The sequence below is a fragment of the Theropithecus gelada genome, chromosome 2 (genome assembly GCF_003255815.1).
Source record: "Theropithecus gelada isolate Dixy chromosome 2, Tgel_1.0, whole genome shotgun sequence".
Taxonomy (NCBI): domain Eukaryota; kingdom Metazoa; phylum Chordata; class Mammalia; order Primates; family Cercopithecidae; genus Theropithecus; species Theropithecus gelada.
Window position 1 is genome coordinate 187,008,042 of NC_037669.1, and position 19,812 is coordinate 187,027,853.

Genomic DNA, 19,812 nt, shown 5'->3' on the forward strand with positions numbered 1-19,812 from the left:
TCTGAGGATGAAAAGGTTTAGAAATGAGAGGGAAAGAGATTTCTTGGTTTGCATCTCACTAACCCTTTCTCAAACCCATGTTCTGGGCACCAAAGATGTTATAGGACTTTCTCCTTCAGGTTCTTGTCACACAACCAGGAAAGATTAGGCTCACAGACATACAGAAGGGTAAGAAAAATGGAATTTATTGGGCGAAAAGAAAAAAAAAAGGAAACGGACTCTCAGCAAAGTGCGAGTCCTGCTAGCAGGCTTCCCACCTCACAGATTGAATCCCTGGTTACCACCCAGGAACAGGAGAGACCAGGCTCTTCCTGCCTGCGAATGGTGCAAACTTTCATGACTCTACCCCGTTCAACCAGTGTGTAGACCAGTCGAAGGTTCTCCTGGGGGCCCTTTATATTTGGCTGTCTCAAAATGGTTAATGTTGTGTTAAGCCAAGCTGACCACAGTATTTACTTGGCAGATTACCCCAAGCATTTAAAATGCCAGTGTGTATTGTGAATCTCCAAGAGATATGTGATATGTGACTTTTCAAACTTATTTTTTGGCCACGTGGTCCTTTTGCAGATTGCTCAGCACAGGACATGATAATTTTCATTTCAGATTTTGGAGGAATTGTATCCTACTTGGCCATTTGCCGCCTTGTTGTTTTGTGTGTGTGTGTGTGTGTGTGTGTGTGTGTGTGTGTCTACCTTTGCTCCCTACCTGTGAGATCCTTGATTAAATGAACAAATGAACAGTGTTTTTATTTCTGTATATTGCACAACTTCTATTAAAGTGTATAAAATAGGGGCTCAATAAATACATTGATTTGAATGAAATTTGAGGCTGTAGAGTCAGAAGCTAGGGAATTACAGGTTTTATAGAGAAATCCATGAAAACTCAGCCACAGTTTTGTTACTTCTGGCCTTTCTAACAGCTTGTAGAAAATGCCTTTCTCTCGAGAGTCTCACAGACAGGATCGTGATCTTCAGACCATCCTTTTGAATTAGAGAGGTTATTAGTGGCAATGTCGTTAAGTGAAATTTAAGGGGAGAAAACCTCAGATGGCTAGGAAACTTTTCTGTGCTGGGAAAAGTAATTAATTTCCTAACCTGGAGGTGACTGGATCTTAGTCCACAGGTGATATGTCTGTTTTGTGCCTGTGGTGGTGATAATTTCACCTAATTCCCTATTTGAACTTCAAATGGCGTCACATTGCCCAAGTGATGTGCTCCTTCCTCCCTCCTCTCTGCTTCCTTCTCTACTCCCTACTCTCACATGCTTTGAAATGCCTCTGCTGTGGCAGTGTTCTCTGTGCTGTGTCAGGGGAGGGTTGGATGACAAGAGAAACTTACATAATCTCAATTTTACAGAAGAAGTTACAGTACAGTAGAAAGAGCATTTTTTTCCCTGATCCATAATCCCAAACATGTTTTTATAGCCAAAAGATTCGTTTCACGATCAGGCATTGCATTTAGCTCTTTTGCTTTGCTTCCTTCAGCCTGCAATAGTCTTTCCATTTTCATTAACTTCCTACCTTGATACTTTTGAAATTTACACACCAGTTGTTTTGTAGAATATTCCTCTTTTGGATTTGTCTAATGTTTTTTCATTGTTATAATTAAAAGTATGTGGTTTGAATACCTCCAAATTGCAAGCTTCCTGAGGAAGGGTACAGTTTCTCTCCTTCCTCCTCCAGACTGTCCAGAGCTTGATACATATTTGCTGAGTGAATTAAAAGTAGTGTCCGATGGTCTCATCGTAAATTACTCCTCCTTTCAGCCTTGAAGTTCCCTGTCACATCTGTGTTGGATTTAATCTGCTTTCTTGGTTTAAAATTATATATAGATAGAGCCCTATCTATCTATCTATCTATCTATCTATCTATCTATCTATCTATCTATCTATCTATCTATCTATCTATCTATCTTCTGTTAGTTCTGTATCTTTCTGTAACCTCTTCCTGTTTTCTTAAATATGCTTTAACCAACGAAAAAGTTTTTCCACATTTTTTACAGAAGCACAGCATATTGACAGTACATAAATATTGTATTCAACTTTTTCATTTTGTTTACATAGGCATCGTCATGTAGTCATCACCTAAGAACTAGAACATTAGCTGGCCCTAGAAGCCTCACTCTTGCCCCTCCCTTTAGTATCTCAAAGGTAATTCATTTTCTGATTTAAATTAAGCAATTTATAAAATATTTCCTTATCAACTTCTAAGTTCTCTACCCCTTCAGTTTCTTCCAAATTTAAACAAAACCAAGCAAAAACTTTAGCTTATTTCATAATAAACACCAACTGTTATAATATGTAGCATTTTATATATATGTTTTTACCTGTCACATCCTTTGATCCTCTCCATCTGCCCTATGAGATAGTCAGGACAGGGATTTTTACTGCTATTTTTAAAATGAGGATATGGGGCCTAGAGAAGGGAAACCTCCTGAGCCACGATTTTTCCAATTTCCAATTTCCAATTTCATCATAGAGCCTATCACAATAATCTTGGCTTTTCTGTAATTTGTCAAGGCCAGACTTGACAACTAAAACTACCTTCTTTGAAATATTTTGAAAATAGAGCACTAAACTTGGATCTAGTGCACACAAAGTGTAGGACATGGCAAGTTTTGTCCAATACTCCATGGTCAACTTGAACCACGTAATTTGGGCTCTTTTTTTTGTAAATAATATTAATGGTAGCTCACATTGTCTACTATTCCATAGTTCCTCAATTATTTCACATCTGTTATCTCCCTTAATAATAGTTGATGATAAACAGCATTTGCTGAGAGCAGTTTATGTTCCTGGACAGTGCTAAGCACTTTACAGCAATTATTAAGACTTTCCTCTCAACCAATGGTGAGGTAGTTGTATTAGTTTCTATCATTCCCCAGCCTCAGTGTCCCTAAGTAGAGAATTACTTAATCGTCAATTGTCCTCTGGAAAGAGGGTATAATGGAACAATTCCTTACCTTGCTTAGAAGGATCCATGAACCCCTAGCACATCAGTCTTGAATTAACCGTCAAGACAGTGAGCTGGTTACAAATCTTCCTAAGAGGTCAGTGTGAATATTCCTCACCTCTTCTCTCAGGCTCTCCAATATCACACAGTCGAACAAACTAGGAACTTCAAGTTCAGTGCTCTTTTTAAATTGCTCTTTCACCTTCCTCTCACTGAAAACCCAGTTCTAGTTCTCCCTTGTGAGGGACAGGACTTCATGATGATATTTCTTCCCTCACTCCACGGAGCATGTTGCTATTCGAAATATTAAAGCACAAAAGGGAATCAATCTGCTCACATTCTATTCCAAGGTTCTAAAGATGGCAGGTGGTATATTATGTATATATGTCCTCTCAGAGTGCTGAGCACTTTGAAGCTGTTTCCTAAAAAGGGAGAAGGCAATATCTAAGAGGAGTGTGCTAATGGTTTCTGATGAACTTTGACTCTGCTGTTATATCAGTAAAGGTTAGCAGTACTGGCTTGGTAAGCTGAAAGTTGGGGCATTTCATTGATCTCTCCATGTGCCTCCACTGCTAGGCATTTCTGGAATATTCAGTGCTTAATGACAAGACTGCGTTATTTTCAAAGTAAATGTTGAAAATAGAAACCATATTTAGGTTAAAACACCTTTCTTTAAACTGTCGAAAAGGCTTCATAAATCAGTTGTTGAGTTTTTAAAAAGAAGAATCATACCACTTAAAATGTATTTCTAATTAATGCACTGTAACATTAACTTTTTTGGGAGTACAGCTCTGTGAATATTAACTCGTGTATCCAATCAAGTAACCACTGTGACAAACAGGATACAAAACTGTTCTGTTTCCCCAAACAACTCTCATGTGCCCTGCTTTTGCAGTCATACTCTCTCCCATTATCCCTAACCCCTTGATCTGTTCTCAGTCACTCCAGTTCTGTCTTTTTGAGAGTGTTATTTAAATGAAATCATACAATAGGCATCCTATTAAGGTTGGTTTATTTAATTCAGCACAATGCCTTTGAGATTCATCCAAGTTATTATATCAACATATATAATGCTCACTGCTTAGTATTGCTGAGTATTATTCTATTTCTTTGGATGCCACAGAATTTGTTGATCCATTCACTGTAGAATGACAATTGAATTGTTTCCAGCTTTAGGCAATTAATAATAGGGCTTCTAAAACATGCAGGTATAGCTTTTTGTATGAAAGTAAGTTTTCATTTCCCTTGGACAAGTATCTAAGAGTGAGATCACTGAGTGATATGGCAAGTTTATGTTCAACTTTGTTAAGAAACTGTTAAGCTGTTTTCCAGAGAGGGTGTATGGACATTTCATATTCCACCAGTATGAGAGTTCCAATTGCTTTGCATCCCCTTTATCACTTGGTATTGTCAGGATTTATTTTTTAATTTTAGTCATTCCGAAAGGTGTATTGTAGTATCTCCCTGTGGTTTTAATTTGCATTTCCCTGATGGCTAATGACTTTGAATGACTCTTCATGTGTTTATTTGACTTTTACATATCCGTTTTGGTAAAGTGTTTCTTTATGCCTTCAACGTTTTAAAATTGAGTTGTTTCTTGTATGATTCCTCCAACTTTAGTCTTCTTTTTCAAAACTTTTCTCAATGTCTTAGGGCTTTCTATTTTCATATAAATATCAGAATCAGTTTCTCTGTAACTAGAAAAAAATCTTTCTGGGATTTTGATTGGAATTACTAAATCTGTAGGCCATCTTGGAGAAAATTGACTTCTCTATGTTGAGTTTCTCAGTTCATGAATATGGTATGTGTCTTCTATTATTTTCTAGTACCATTTTAACAAATTGCAAACAACTTAGTTGCTTAAAAAACACCCATTTATTGTTGCACAGTTTTTGTGGGTCAGAAGGCCAAGAACAATGTGGCTTCGCTGGTTCTCTGCTTAGGGTTTCATAAGGCTAAAATGATGGTGTCAGCAATATTGTGTTCCTTTCTGGTGACTCTGGAGATGAATATATTACTGGACTATTCAGGTCATCTGTTTTATCTTAGCTGAGCTATAGTAGTTTGTGGTTTTTGAGATATTAGTCCATTTTATCTAAGTTGTGGAAGGTATGAACCTAGAGTTTGTAATATAGCTGTATGACTGTTTTAATGTCCCCGTGATCACTAGTCATGTCCCATCATTGATTTCTACTTTTAGTGATAGTACCTTTTTTCCTTACTTAATGTATCACCTGGCTTGAGGTTTATGTTTTATTGTTCTTTTCAAAGAACTAACTTTTGGTTTCTTTATTTTTGTATATGTATATATTTCCTGTTTTAAAATTATTTGATTTCTACTCTATAAAATTGCCTTTATTATGCTTGTTTCATTTATTCTTCTTTCTCTAGTTTCTTAAAGTGGAAGATTAGATTATGAGCTTACCATCTTTCTTCTTTTCTAAGATAAGCCTTTAATGCTACAGATTACCCTCTAATCACTACATTAGCTACATCCCACACACTTAGTATGTTTTATTTTTATTTTTGTCAAGTTAGAAGTATTTTCTAATTTCCCTTACAACTTTCTTTTTGACCCATATATACTTTATTTTAACACATATATTTTAATTGTGAAATGTCTGGAGATTTTCCTATTATCTTTCTGTTATTGATTTCTAGTTTAATTCTATGGGGAGAGAACATACTTTGAATTCTTTTAAATTTGTTAAAATTTGATTTATGATACATGATATAGTGTATCTTGGTGAATGTCCTATTGAAAAGAATGCATTATTTTTTACTTTTAGAAGTCTCAAACAGTTGTTCCATGTAATATGCTCATGTTTTATAACTGCATTCATTGGGAAAGACAAGAGGAAGAATATTTGCTTCATTTTACCCCAAATCAGAGCCTTTCATGTCACTTTGCTAAAATTTTCATTTACTGATAAATATTGTATTTGAAATGTTCTGCACAAGGATCCTATTTTCAAAAAAATCCCTATAAACTCCACAAAAGATTATGAAAATAACTCTTATGTCTTAATAAATGCTATTCCTTTTCTGTAGAATGGAATAATTAATCCTTTTCCTGTTTTCTTCAAAGGCTTGTTTATTATATCTTAGGTAAGCACAGAATGCAAGACCTACTCAGACTCTTTGCAGTAACTTAGAGAAAATAGAAGGAAAGATCTGAATGGGAGTAGGGCAGGATCGGGACTCAAGGAAGTGATTTGACTACAGAGTTGAGCTTTTATGGGGATGGCCTTCTGGGCTGTTTTCTTTGGCATGAATGTCCACGTTTTCAAAACTGTGAATGTTCATAGTTTTCAGTGGGCAGGTCATAGAAAAGGGTGTCAGTCAACCATGGCAGGGATGAAGCAGGTTTAGGAGTTTCATGGTTATAGGAGGATAATCTAGCTGACTGCAAGCCTTTACAGGGACGCAAGGTAGGCTCCTGGAAGAAGGTGCTGACGAGCACCAGGTTGAAGGCCTGAGTGGGTGTTTTCTGAGTATAGAGCTAGATATGGGATCAGGAAACTGAGGGACAAATCCAGTCCTGTGACCTGGTGAAATGCTGCTGTGCGGAAGGCAGGCAGAACAAATGGTGATTCAGGGCAAATCCCACCCTTGGGGCAGCAAACCTGGTTTCAGCCTGTCACCTGCTGGCTAGATGAGAGAATCTAGTGGTCAGATTGGGGCGATAAGGAGATGCTAATGATGACCAAGTCTAGAGAATGCAGACAATACAAAGTTTCACATGCAGAAATAGATGTTAAGGTGCTGAGTACGTGTTAAGACACATCTTTAACATTGTTGTCGATTACAGAGAACTAAGTACATTTTAAATCTCCTTGCTAAATGATATAGGCATTAAAGTTGATATAATGGGAACAATGGGATTAAATATGAGAGATGTACCAACACATAAGGGAGGGAGTATGAAGATTATCATGCAGGAAATAACATGGATAATGCAGGAAAGGCATTTCCATTGTGGGTTAGAATCATCTGAAATAACAGCAGGGTCTGTTAGGCCCCATCACAATAATCTAAAGCTAAGCTCTAATTTAGACACCGAGAAACTATGTTTATTATCCATGTCCCTTTGCTTCCTGACAGTTTCTCCATCTCTGACCCAGCACCCTCTCACTCTAAGACGCAAGAACCAAAAGTGTACTCTTTACAATACAATTCTAAGGCTGAATACTAGACAGTGCTAAATGGCCCAGCATTCTCTGAGAGGTTTCAGATCAGCCAGGCGCCTCCCAATAACATTGATACCTTCAATCTGTCAAAACCAGCCTTCTCAATCACATCTCCTTTTCAGTCTGCTTTATTCTAATTCATCACAGGGCAGGCCCTGTGTGTGTGTTTGCAGACAGGTGATCTGTAGATTAGCTTCGCCTTGGTGACCTGACTCTTTGCTGCCTTCAGCATAATCCAGTTACTCTTGGGAATATCAATTAAGGCCCTCAATCACACTAATTAGAATGTCTTCTAAATGTTGCCTTAGGAATCCAGCAGCTTATAAACAGGCAAACTGGGAAAATGTAGAGGTACGTGGGGGTTTTTAAATAGCCAACAGCAATTTGGGAGGGCGTATTGCTTTAGCATGGCTGAGAAGTGGGCCTGAAATTACGGTTCCCTGAATGCAATGAAATCTCTCGTTGCTCTTTGCTGGCAAGTTTAATGCAGAATTATTAATTGCATTTATTAATGACTTGGATGAGGATATAGGTTGCATGCTGATCAAGTTTGTAGATGTCACAAAGCTAGGAAGATAGCAATTATTGTGATAACAGATTCGGGAGCCAAAATGATTTCAAGACAGAATTTAGCAGCAATCTATCCAGTACGTGCCTGGCAGTGTTCTATAAAGTACAATTTGATGGTCATATTGCTCCTCTACTCAGAAAACTTCAGTGACTCCCTATGTGCTGTTTAAGTTAAATCCCAAGCCCTTAGCCTGTTATTTAAGGCTTTGCCATATTGTGATCCTACCACTGTCTGCTTTCCAACAAAATCTTCTGTAGTTCTTTTTCTAATACCTTGTGCTTGAGCGAGACTCAGTTCTTTTTATACTATTTTCTATATGTGTTCTATGCCTTCACTACCTTTGAGGATTATTCTCCACTAAAAGTTTCTTTTTCTCACATGTTCCTTCTGCCTCAAGTCTAAGTATCCAAACCAGTTCAAATGTCACCTCTTGTGTTTCGTCCTTCTTTTATTGTCTTGGCTGGAGTGACCTCTTTCCTTTGCTAATCTTCAATAACACTTATCTGTTCCTCTCTATTTTTATCACTTTTTACTTCGTATTGCAGGGTTTTTTTTTTCTTTTGCACATTTTAAGTTTCTGTTAGACCCTGCCTATGAGAGAATTTCTGTCTGGCAAGTCTTTTTATCTCGTGAGGGTCTCAGGATGTGTGTTCTATACATAGTTGATGATACTAAAGTGGCTTACTTGGGGTTCATCTTTATTTTGGAAAAGTGCCTTTAGAGAAGATCCTACATTTTTCTCACCAGAGGCTTCGTAGCTATATCATAGCGACTTGGAAACTCAAAGGATAAATCCTTGAGGGGATGGATATTCCATTTTCCATGATGTGCGTATTTCACCTTGCTTACCTGTATCAAACCATATCTGGTCCATATATATGTGTGTGTGTGCCTGTGTGTATATGTATGTGTATATATATGTATATATATACACATACATGCGCACAGGCACACACACACATATATATACCTACTATGTAACCACACACAAAAAAATCTAAAAAATTCGGAAAAGAAGGAGAAAATGCTCAATACATGTTTTATTGAATAAATGAAAGACTGATGGAGAGAAAAAGATTTCCCCAAGGTCATAACATAAGAGTTGGAAGGAGGAGGTACTGGGAAGAAAACATCATTTAATTTATCAGATGAAACAATGGCTTGTGATATGACGAGCTCTCCTGTGATTTGTGTACAACCAGGCTAAAAAAGGAAGCATGAACCAGAGATTTTTGGAGAGGTGTGGTCAATAGAGGTGATGGGAGTTGGAAGCTTGCATCGTCCTTTAGGGTGGCCACACCTCTTGGATTCCTTGTGTAGTTTATACCTTTTGTTATAGTTTAATGCTCTTAAAACTGGCCCATTTTAAATGATGTTGTGTGGTCGTCTTATTTATCAAATACCTCTTTGATCTGTTCAAGCTGCTGCGTACTTGTGGTTGTGAAACTTGTGGCATAGGCTATTTGAGATAATAATCTTTGTAGTTCGTCTGATGTGGATGTAAATCCCATCTTTGTCACTTACTAGAAGTATGATCTGTACAAGTTACCAAGACCTCTGCAAGCATTCTTATATGGCTGTTAGCTTCGACACAGAAAGCAGAGTTCTTGAGCATGGAATTTCTGCATCATGTTCAGGTTTCAGTATTTATAACTCACAGAGGTTTTACCAGTGATCAGATATGTCTTGGGTAGTAGGAAAAGAAATACTTCACAGAGCTGTCAAATCTTCAGGTCTTTGGCATTAAATATCACACAACCAAATGTAAGGGTGTGGTTCATGCTAGTTGGCTGTTTCAGCTGCTTATCAATAGGAAGGCTAAAGATCATAGAAAGTAGACTCCTTCCCCATCATTTCTGTTTTCCAGTGAGAAGAGGGGAGTATGAACAGCAGGGAATTAGATTTATATATTTTCCTTAATATAAATTCAGAGTGTGGTAGATTGCAGACAAAGTCTGAATCCAGGATTTCTAGACTTTCTATGTGTCTACATGTCACTAAAAGGGAAAAGTACCTGGATTGTAAAGTATTCCAACTAGAAAGGAAATACAAAGAGGGGTAAGACGATGGAATTTATCTGCTAGAAATGTGAGTCCTGGTCAAAAAATCCAGATGAATATTTTTTAAGTAGGCAGTTATAGTTCAGTGAAAAAGAGAGAGTTGTTGAAGCAGACAGCTGGAGTTTGATCATAGCTCTACCACTTTCCAGCAAAAGGATCATGTTTATGTTATTTAAACTTGTCTCTAGCCAAAGGATCTTGGTTATGTTATTTAAACTTGTCTATTAAATTTCTTTATCTGCATACAATATGGGAATTGAAAAACAAACAACAAAAAAACAAAAACAAAATAAAACCTGTCTTATTGGTTGGTTCTGACAATGAAATTTGTTAATATTGTAAATTCTTAGAATAGTCCCTAGTCTATAATCAGCATGCATGCATGCTAGTTATTATTATTTAAGCACTTGGAAGTAATAAGTGATTTCCCTTATCTTTGTATTTATGTTTACAGGATGACACTTCTGTGGTGTGTAGTGAGTCTCTACTTTTACGGAATCCTGCAAAGTGATGCCTCAGGTAAGTGAATGGCTTTTGACAATGTATTAAAATGCAAGTCATGCATAGGGTAATGAGTCCACTCTTCCTGAGAATGAATTTAAATAAACATAATGGTATTCATGTCCATTGTCTTCTACAGTAGCAAATAATCATAGAGCAGAAGAATAATAGAATTTTGGTGATGGAAAGAACCATTGCTGTCTCCAGTCTTCATGGGATAGAGTACATAGGAGGCAGTGGGCCGCTGTGTTTAAACACAGGAATTTTTCATTACCTTCACACTCAGCCAACTAGAATATTGTTTTTTTGTTTTTTGTTTTTTTACCTTACCTCAGGTCCTATTGGGGAAAAATGGAAGTGATAATAGCACAGTCTGTTTTTCAAATTTGAGCCAGAGGTGGAGAAGGTAGCAGTGGTAATAATCCATTGAGATGTTAAATAAAATAATGAGTTTTAGTCATATGGTTTCTATATAGGAAAAAAAAAAAAAAGGATCTGTCTTTAGACTCATTCTTTCCCGGAATGTTGCTTCATAAGAGGAACCAGCTAAGACCTTTGTAGAGTTTGAAAACCAAACTCAGTCATCATGGGCCTGGATCACATGAAATTAGAGATGGAAAAGACTTGCTATTTGAAATCCATCTTTTCAGATCTCCTCTTCTTCCCAGAATTATGCCCAAATCACTCTCTACCTCTGATTATTAATCATTAAATTTCAGCCTATGTTTTAGGACTAATCAAATTCTTAGAAAGATTTTAGTACATAAAACTGAAATTTGCCTCTTTGATTTTAGTATCTAAAACTGAAATTTGTCTCTTTCCAAATATTTACTTGGTTCACCTGCAGGACTGAAACAAAAAAATGAAAGAAAGAAAGAAAGAAACAAACAAAACAATCCAAAACCTACTGCAATGGTTCTCTAATTGCAATGAAGGGAACCTAGAGGTCCTCATTTTATAAAGCTTTTGATGTAAAATTCCCCTGAACACCATAAACCATACTTTCCATATCATTGCTTTAATTCCTTTTCTTTGTGAGAGGGCTTCCGAAATGTTAAGTTAGCTACCACATAACCAGACCTCAGTGTTCTGCAATATATGCCTTCAACTGTTTTTCATATGACACGGATTTAAGCCCTCCTACCATCCTGATCATCTTTTCTGGGTGCGTTTCAGCTTTTCCATGCCACATAAAACATTGTATTAGAAACCAAAAATAGCACTAAAGGAGTGGTATAAGTAGGACAGAGTACAGCTCAGTGCTGAAACTAGAGGTAACTTCTAACCTTGTTGGCCCTTTGGGGCTTCACAGAGGAATGGCTGTAGATAACCAGGGCTGTTATTCAGCGGGGATATACTAGGAGACAGCTCCCTGGCTGTTTAGTCCAGCATCCGTCCTTCTTGGTTAGGTGTCCCATTTGATAGGTGAGTTTCTTGATGTCCTGATTTTCAAATATGTTAAATATAATTCTTGATTTTAGTTTGTTCTTATTTGATTTAGTCTATGTTTGAATGCTATCTGCTCACAGAAGCTTCCTTGCCTATCTTAACTAAAAATCCCCACCAGTCACTCTCTCTCCCTCTATCCTGTTTTAGTTTTCTTCATAACACTCACATTCCCTGATATTATATTAACCTTCTTTCTTTTCTCTCCTCCTCCTCCCTCTTCCTCTTCCTCTCATTCCCTCCTCCTTTTCCTTCTTCTTTTTCTCCCTCAACTCCCTGTCCTTCCTCCTTTTCTACCTCCCTTCTTTCCTTTCTCCTCATCTCTTTTCCTTCCCCCTTCCCTCCCTCTGTCTTGGATTTTAAGCTGCCTGAGGGCAGGAACTTGTTCAGGAACTTTTGTTTGTTATCCAAACACTCAGAATAATCATTGACACATAGACACATAGCAGATGCTCAATACATAGGTGTCAAATGGTTGAATACATGTCCCTATACATCCCTTCCCCTGGCCCCAAACTATCCAGTTTTATAATGGAGCCTGTTTGGGTCCATGCCAGTAATTCACCATGTAGTTTTATGTCCTCCCTCACCTTGAAGGAAGAGGGAGAGGTGGTTTTGTTACCGTTGCTGAAGGGGGTTCCGGAAGCTGGTGAGTGCTGGTGCCTTCCCAGCAGTCCTGGCCATGTTACTTTTCTGAACGACCTTTACTGTAATCCATCCACGGAGTCCCCAGCCCCCACCTCAAGTGCTGTTGGTAAGAGAGCTTTCTACCCAGGAACTGTGACTCATAATTCTGCTAGGGGAAGCTAACTTCTTGAATAAGATAAGTTCTCATACCAGCCACATTACGTCACCATGGGAGCAGGAAACATGTTGTAATCCCCTCAGCCCATCTGGCACATACTCATTTGCCTTCCTTATGAAGAGGTGTATTGTGTCTGACAGTGATGCCACTTCCTAGTTGGAGGGAGAGGAACAAAAAGGACATGTTGTTGACAAAAACGAAAAGAGCAACTGGCTCTAGGCTAGTGGGGGAAGAAAGAAATCATTACGCATCTTGAGGGATCAACCAACCTCTCTGCACATGAAAGTATTGCCTTTTACAAGGCATCTGTGGATGCTGACAGATCCGTTGGTCTTTCATGAGGCTCTCCCTGTGCTCAGGTTCCCATCTCAGTGGAAACACAGGTTGATGTGAGGAACAAAGCAGAAATGTTCTGAAAACCCTAAAGCAATCTACGTGCATATCGTATTAGTAAGACATTTATTTTCTTCTAAGTCCTTCCATGTGGGCCTTTTAAGAGAATCCTCAAATATAAAAAAGAAACCTTAACAGCATAAGAACTTAGCGCCATGCAATGTGTTTTCACATGCAGTGAACTGACCTTAAAGTCAGGTGATTCTGACTTCCAATCATGATTTTTCTGCTAGCAGTACTGTGATCTTCTTATTCCCTCAGGAATGGGGAAGCAACATTTTCATCTTAGGTGATAATAAAAGCAAATGATTTAAGAAAGCTTTATTTCCCTTTAAGGAATTAAAGCTTAGATAATTATAATAGCGATTCTATAATTATAATGTGCTAGTTATATTAATAATAATAAAGCTCCCTTTGCTTAAAAAAGCAGTTTGCATTGTACATATTCAATGTCATTCTCACACCCAAACCGTGGGGTAGTCAGAGCTGTTGTAACTACCTTTGTTGGATAAGACAAGTTAGGATCAAATTACTTGGAAGTCACACAGCTATACTTAGAATGCTTGTGACTGCAATGAGTTTCTGGATTCCTGACATCCATATTATTTTTACTAAATATGCTCCAGTTGGGGTCTGTTAGAATATAAATGACTTAGAAAAAAGATTAAGATCTAAAGGATCACAGGTAATCATTTTGTAAACTGTTGAAGAACTACTCTGTGGTAGGTTTCTACGCTTTGTAGGTAAGGCACATCCTTACACCCTTATCCTGCCCCCTCACACCACCGAAACATTTTCTTCAGGAGGAAAATGATTATAATCGAAAATTCAAACTCAATATTCCTTTTTTTTTTTGCTTATTATAGTATTAAATATTTTCACTAATAAACTCGAAGAAGTTCTGTTTGTAAGACTTCGAAATGGAAACTTCAGCTCAATACATGTCTCTTGCTGTGCCTCATTGGCAGTGTGTCAGGAAGCTGAATTGTTAAAAGCTGCCTTTGGAGTAGAAATAAATTTTGGAACCTGTGATCCCAAGTTGAGGAGATAATAAAAATAGCACCGTATAGAATATAGTGAATTTTAAAAATATTACCATATCAAAATTATTTGCTGCATAAATCACATGAAAAAGAGAGTGCACTGCCACCCCAAAATGCAGGCACACACACAGATCTTTGAAAAAGATTTTATTTCAAAGTCAACAGTTGACTGTGTGCCAGGTGCAGGGCTAGATTTCACATATGTTATCATTAACTTCACAGGAACCGTGGTGTAGGGGTAGGAGCTAGAGACTCTTCTACGTGTTTGATAGTTTGAGAAATGAAGATCCAGGGAGGTAGCTCAAGTGTTCATGATGGCATGCCTGATAGAGCTAGGCTGCCTTGACTCCAAACACAGTGCTCTTTTTTTTTCTTCCCATACTACATTGCCTTTCTTTAGGACTGTGCTCTGCTACTAGAAGTAAGATCCTCTGATTTCTTTTCCATTATATTTTTACAAAATTTGTAGAGAATGGAAATCATCTATCCAATTATTGGGAGTGAATTACACAATGCAAAATACATAAATAGTAAAAAGGACTAATTGAGAGATTTAAGATTTAAGTTCTGTTTTACTCGGTGACTTGTTTGATGACAGTAAAGAGGTCATTTCATCACTTTTTATCACTGCATCCTTATTTATAAACCAAGCCAACCAACCAAGCAATTAACAAACAATAGCAGCTGATCCCAATCAATTCCAGTTTCTTGGAAACTGGAATACATATGTAACAAACCTGCACGTTATGCACATGTACCCTAGAACTTAAAAGTATAATAATAATAATAATAATAATAAAGTTCCTTCATAAAAAAAATAAGTTTCTTTTCTGTTTAACTGATTAACTTTTTTTTTTTTTTTATGAAGGAACATTATGCATCATGGACACACACAGGGTATACTCCTCCTATTAGCTACTTGAATTCTTTCTAATAACAGTGTTAACAATGATTTCTCTTCATTCTAAAGATCATGTGTTTGACATTTTATATCGTCGAATCCAGGGTTAGAAAGAGGAGTTTCTTATTTTAAAAGTAATACAGTAAAGTTTGAGAGAAGGAAGAGAAAATAATTACCAAATAGAATTCCGTGAGAGCAGAGAAAGTTACCAATCCTGTCAGGAGATATTGGGGAAGACTTAATCATTGCTCCTTGCTAGGAAGAAATGCATCTCTTATTTGGGAATGAAATAGTTCATGGCAACTCAGAAGACAGTGTGAAGGCATTTAGAAGTCAAGCTGGAAAGGCAGGTTGGGAACAAATTATGCAGGAGGGGAATTACTTTAGGTAAAGAAAATGTCCACATTTAATGTATTTTGGTTATAGTTGGCTAGGTTTCTTTTCCTTTATTTTTAAAATTCTGTCTTATTTTTGCAAAGACATACAATATTATTAATTCTATGTGATGGTTCTTTCAACTTGTGGTAAGAATTCAGTTTGCTGTCAGCCCCACTGGCCTCATTTTATTTGAATATCCTTGCTTTAAAAACTCCATACTCAGATACACTTGTGACATTGCTTCCTGTCCCAGTTGCCCATGGCTAGTCACCCTGAACACTCTTCATTTGTATGTAATTTAGTCCAAACATTTGGAAAATGTATGAAGAATACTGTTTCATTTTATTCTTAGTCCTAAAGGTCATTGGAATTACAGAATTTCACCCTGTTGTCGTTTAAATGATGCCTCTCGGAAGCAGATCTCTTCACTTTTTTTTTTTTTTTTAAGCTGTGTTTGTAGTTTGGAACACACTTATGTTTTAGTTACTTATATTTCCCAAGTGTGGATTTACTGTAGCCTGATTGAAAAGAGATTTAAGCACCATATAATTGGCCTGATACTGACTTTGCAAATACACAGCTTCTTGTATCAGAGTGATAATTCTAAGTTTAGAAAAATGACCTGGTTCTTCTTCGCATGGCTGTGTTAGTTAAGGGATACCAGTATTTTTGCAGGCGCTCCTGCATATCATTGTAGGTAAAAATGTTTGTTTTACAGGAATTTATTCTACCCTTTTGAGTTACCTTTGTTTTTGCTATCCTTTCCCTCGCTTCCCCAACCCTGAATATTCATTTTGACCATATTTTTAGGGACCAGGTTGCCACCTTAGTAGTGACTCACTGCCAAGACCAGTTTCTACCCATTTTTCTTTCACCATTTAAAAAGTTTCTTTTCTGTTTAACTGATTAACTTTTTAGAAAATAAAATATATACCCACCTAGGATAACAACACAATGATTGCTCTAGTTTTAAATCCACTGAGTCCTGCCATCTCTCATTTATTTTTGAGGAAAAGTGAGAAAATGGATACATTTAACAAATAATTTGGGAACTTCAGTCACCTTCAAGTACCTGCTATCCAAACATATAAAAGCTGATGTACAAAATTGCCTGGCTTTGCCTTTCTGAGTTTTAGAGACAGTAGGAACAATGAAAATGCAAGACAACTAAGACAATGAGAGAAAATAACTAAAATCATCACTTCCTCAACAACCTAGACCATATTCTGTTGTTTTTTTATGACATTCATTTCTCCTTCTACCACAGGAACCAAAATACTTGGGATAGCTGTACAGTACTGGGAAATACATATCACTTTTCTACAGTGTTTGTAGGGTCTGAAATAGTAGTTTAAGGCTCTTATCCATCAGCCCTTTTTTTTTTTTTTTTTTGCTTCTGAGATACTTTCATATTTATTTATTTATTTATTTTTTGAGACAGAGTTTTGCTCTTGTTGCCAGGCAGGAGTGCAGTGGTGCGATCTCGGCTCACCTTAACCTCCACCTCTCGGATTCAAGCGATTCTCCTGCCTCAGCCTCCTGAGTAGCTGGGATTACAGGCATGTGCCATGATGCCTGACTAATTTTGTATTTTTTTGTAGAGATGGGGTTTCTCCATGTTGGTCAGGCTGGTCTCGAACTTCTGACATCAGGTGATCTGCCCTCCTCAGCCTCCCAAAGTGCTGGGATTACAGGCTACTTTTGCATTTTTTAAAGTGCTCTTTAAGGTTTATAGGAGTGTTCATTTTGATACGTACATCAAGATACTGATGTTTACATTTCCCCCTTCACTTATATAAGAAAGTGTTACGGTCCCTTTGAGATTTGAACTTGCCAGCCAGTGCTAGCAAGACTGACCAATTGAGTCTATTTGCCAATTATGTTTCCTCGGTGGAACCTTCTCCAGGGCTTACTGTATAAGTGTAGATACTCAAGAGGAAAGAAAAAGAAAACAAGCACATCTATCATGATTTTTTATATGTGTGATTTTTTTTCTATTAAATATTGCTTTTTATTAATTTATTACGCTGGGTTTTATTTTTTCCTAATTACTTACACTTACATAAGAAGTATAACCATGGGCCAGGCACTTTGGCTCATGCGTATAATCCCAGTACTTTAGGAGACTGAGGTGGGGACATTGCTTGAGGCCAAGAGTTTGAGACCAGCTTGCACAAAATAATAAGACCCTGACTCCACACACAAAAAGATTAAGAAAAATAGTTGAGTATGGTGATGCACACCTGTAGTCCCAGCTACTGAGGAGGCTGAGGTGGGAGGGTCACTTGAGACTGGCCGGTAAAGGCTAAAATGAGCTGTGATCACACCACTGCACTCCAGCCTGGGCGACAGAACAAGACCCTGTCTCTTTCTCAAAAAAAAGTACAACTATAGTTGAAGTATAGATCTTTATTATTATTACTAGATGAGAGATTAAACTGTATTTATCATATGTAAAATGATATTTTGAAGTATCTATACATTGTGGAATGACTAAATCTAGCTAATTAACATATGTATTACCTAACATAGTTACCATTTTTGGAGCGAGAACACTTTAGATTCACTCTGTTATCACTTTAAAACAAGCTTGTCCAACCCACGGCCCACGGGCCCCACGAAGCCCAAAACAGCTTTGAATATGGCCCAACACAAATTTTGAAACTTTCTTAAAACATTGTAGACATTTTGTGATTTTCTTTTTTAGATCATCAGTTATTGTTAGTGTTAGCTTATTTTATGTGTGGCCCAAGACAATTCTTTTTCTTCCAAAGTGGCACAGGAGAGCCAAAAGATTGGACACACCTGCTTTAAGGCAAACAGATATACAAATTATTGTTCCCAAGTGGATGCCAACCATTATTAATTATTATTTACTGTAGTTTTGTTTGCCCTTTCTTTTCAAGGGGGAGAAGCCGTTCATTGTTTGCCACAGACTTATCTGATGACCAGATGCAAAAACCTACTAGCATTAAATTGATGCACCTGAGTTAACCTGAATGCCCTATTCTTCTCTAGATCCTTTGGGGCTTCAGAGTGTCCCAAAATTGCTTAATGGACTGATATTTGATTTTTAGAGAGAAAACATTAATTTTACTGTTATATTTTCAATGTTTTTTGAATTTTTAAATTTAACTGGTCATCTAGAGGAAACTGAATTTCTTATATGATAGATATTTTGACATTCACGGCTTGAGTCTGCATGTCTTTTCATCATTTTCTGGTGTCCACTCAAGGTAAAGGAAAATAAGAAAAAAGAGAAGAAGGATAGAAAAAAGGAATAATGAGGCAGAGAGGAAGACAGAGAAGACCCTTTTTTAAAAAAGAGGTATAGTAGGAAAAAGAGAGAGAGAGGCATAAAATGCAAAGAGAAAAATAGAGATAGAGAAAGTAATTCCTAGACGGATTTCCTGGATTTGATACAAACTCAGTTATATACTTTTTCAGATTACCAAAGAAACTAAACCATTTTTAATACCACATTTAAATACTACCCCCTTTTTTTCTGAGCTTTGCATTGAATGGTTTCCTTTTTGAACAGTTAATTTTTTTCTAGGTTTTTTGTTTGTTTTACAGTCTTACTCTTTCCCTCCTTTCTAGTGTATTAAAATGGTGAGAGAAAATAGAAACCTTAACTATTCCAGAAGTTTCCTTACATCTTGTGCCCCTACAGCCATGAGAGTGGTCAGCATCTCCAGGGATAATGCTTTGTTAATCAGGATACTTTTGTTCTGAAAAAAAGTGTACAGCAGAGATGGTGGAGACTTAAAGCTTTGCATGCTCTTCAGGATAATGAAGGAAGAAGAGATGGCGGGCCAAAGTGTAAGACTCTGGACCCCCTTTTGCAAGTTTGTTAGTTCTAAGGCAGAAACAATCTGCTGCTGTTTGCAATTGACACTGAGCTGTGAAATGTGTTTGCTAGTAGCAGTGTGTTTCTTGAGGCACAGTAGAAACCCAGCGAATCTATATTCAGGTCTAAGAGGAGGGTGTAGCTTTACTTGGAGGTTGATTGAAATCATGGAAATTGTGAATGGAGTAATTAGGAATCGGAAGTGTTGGAGGACTTCCTCCCTCCCACTGCGTGCGGTATTCTTAGTGAAATGCTAAGAGGAATTTCAGGAAGAAAGTGAGGACATATGTATACATAAAGTATAATAAAAAAAAAATCCACTCCACCCCCCCCCAAAAAAAGAAAGTGAGGACAGTGTCTTTTTTCCTGGTCGCTTTATTAAGGCAAACTTTTAGCTCTCTCACCTTTATTACTCTAAATATCCTGTTCTTAAAAAGGGTTTCTCCTCTCATTTATAATGCAGTAATAATTGATGACTACAATAATAGCCATGAAGCATTTTACAGTATTGGGTTTTTAATCACTAAAAGAAGACCATATTAGGCTAAACATGGCTTTAAATCTATTTTATTTTAATTCTCTGTAAAATGGTAATTACTATATAGTGGTGGGTAGGTATGTAATAGAAAGGAAGGTAGGTGAGGAAAGTAACATTCTTTGAATCAAGGATTATATTCATGTAATATTATATTCATTTCTGAAAAGCCTCATAATTCAGAAATGT

The 19,812-nt window shown here is 37.1% G+C and overlaps 1 protein-coding gene across 4 annotated transcripts in view; it reads left to right on the forward strand.

Annotated features, from left to right (window-relative positions):
• Positions 1-19,812, forward strand: part of IL1RAP (interleukin 1 receptor accessory protein) — a 145,034-nt gene that overhangs the window by 40,300 nt on the left and 84,922 nt on the right. For 3 of the 4 annotated variants that reach the window (XM_025377769.1, XM_025377772.1, XM_025377771.1), the window contains 2 exons: positions 2,062-2,148; positions 10,226-10,290. In XM_025377769.1, the coding sequence (XP_025233554.1) occupies positions 10,227-10,290 (64 nt within the window). In that variant the 5' untranslated portion in view covers positions 2,062-2,148; position 10,226. The remainder of the gene's footprint in view (positions 1-2,061; positions 2,149-10,225; positions 10,291-19,812) is intronic. The other variant, XM_025377770.1, reaches the window with a different exon arrangement.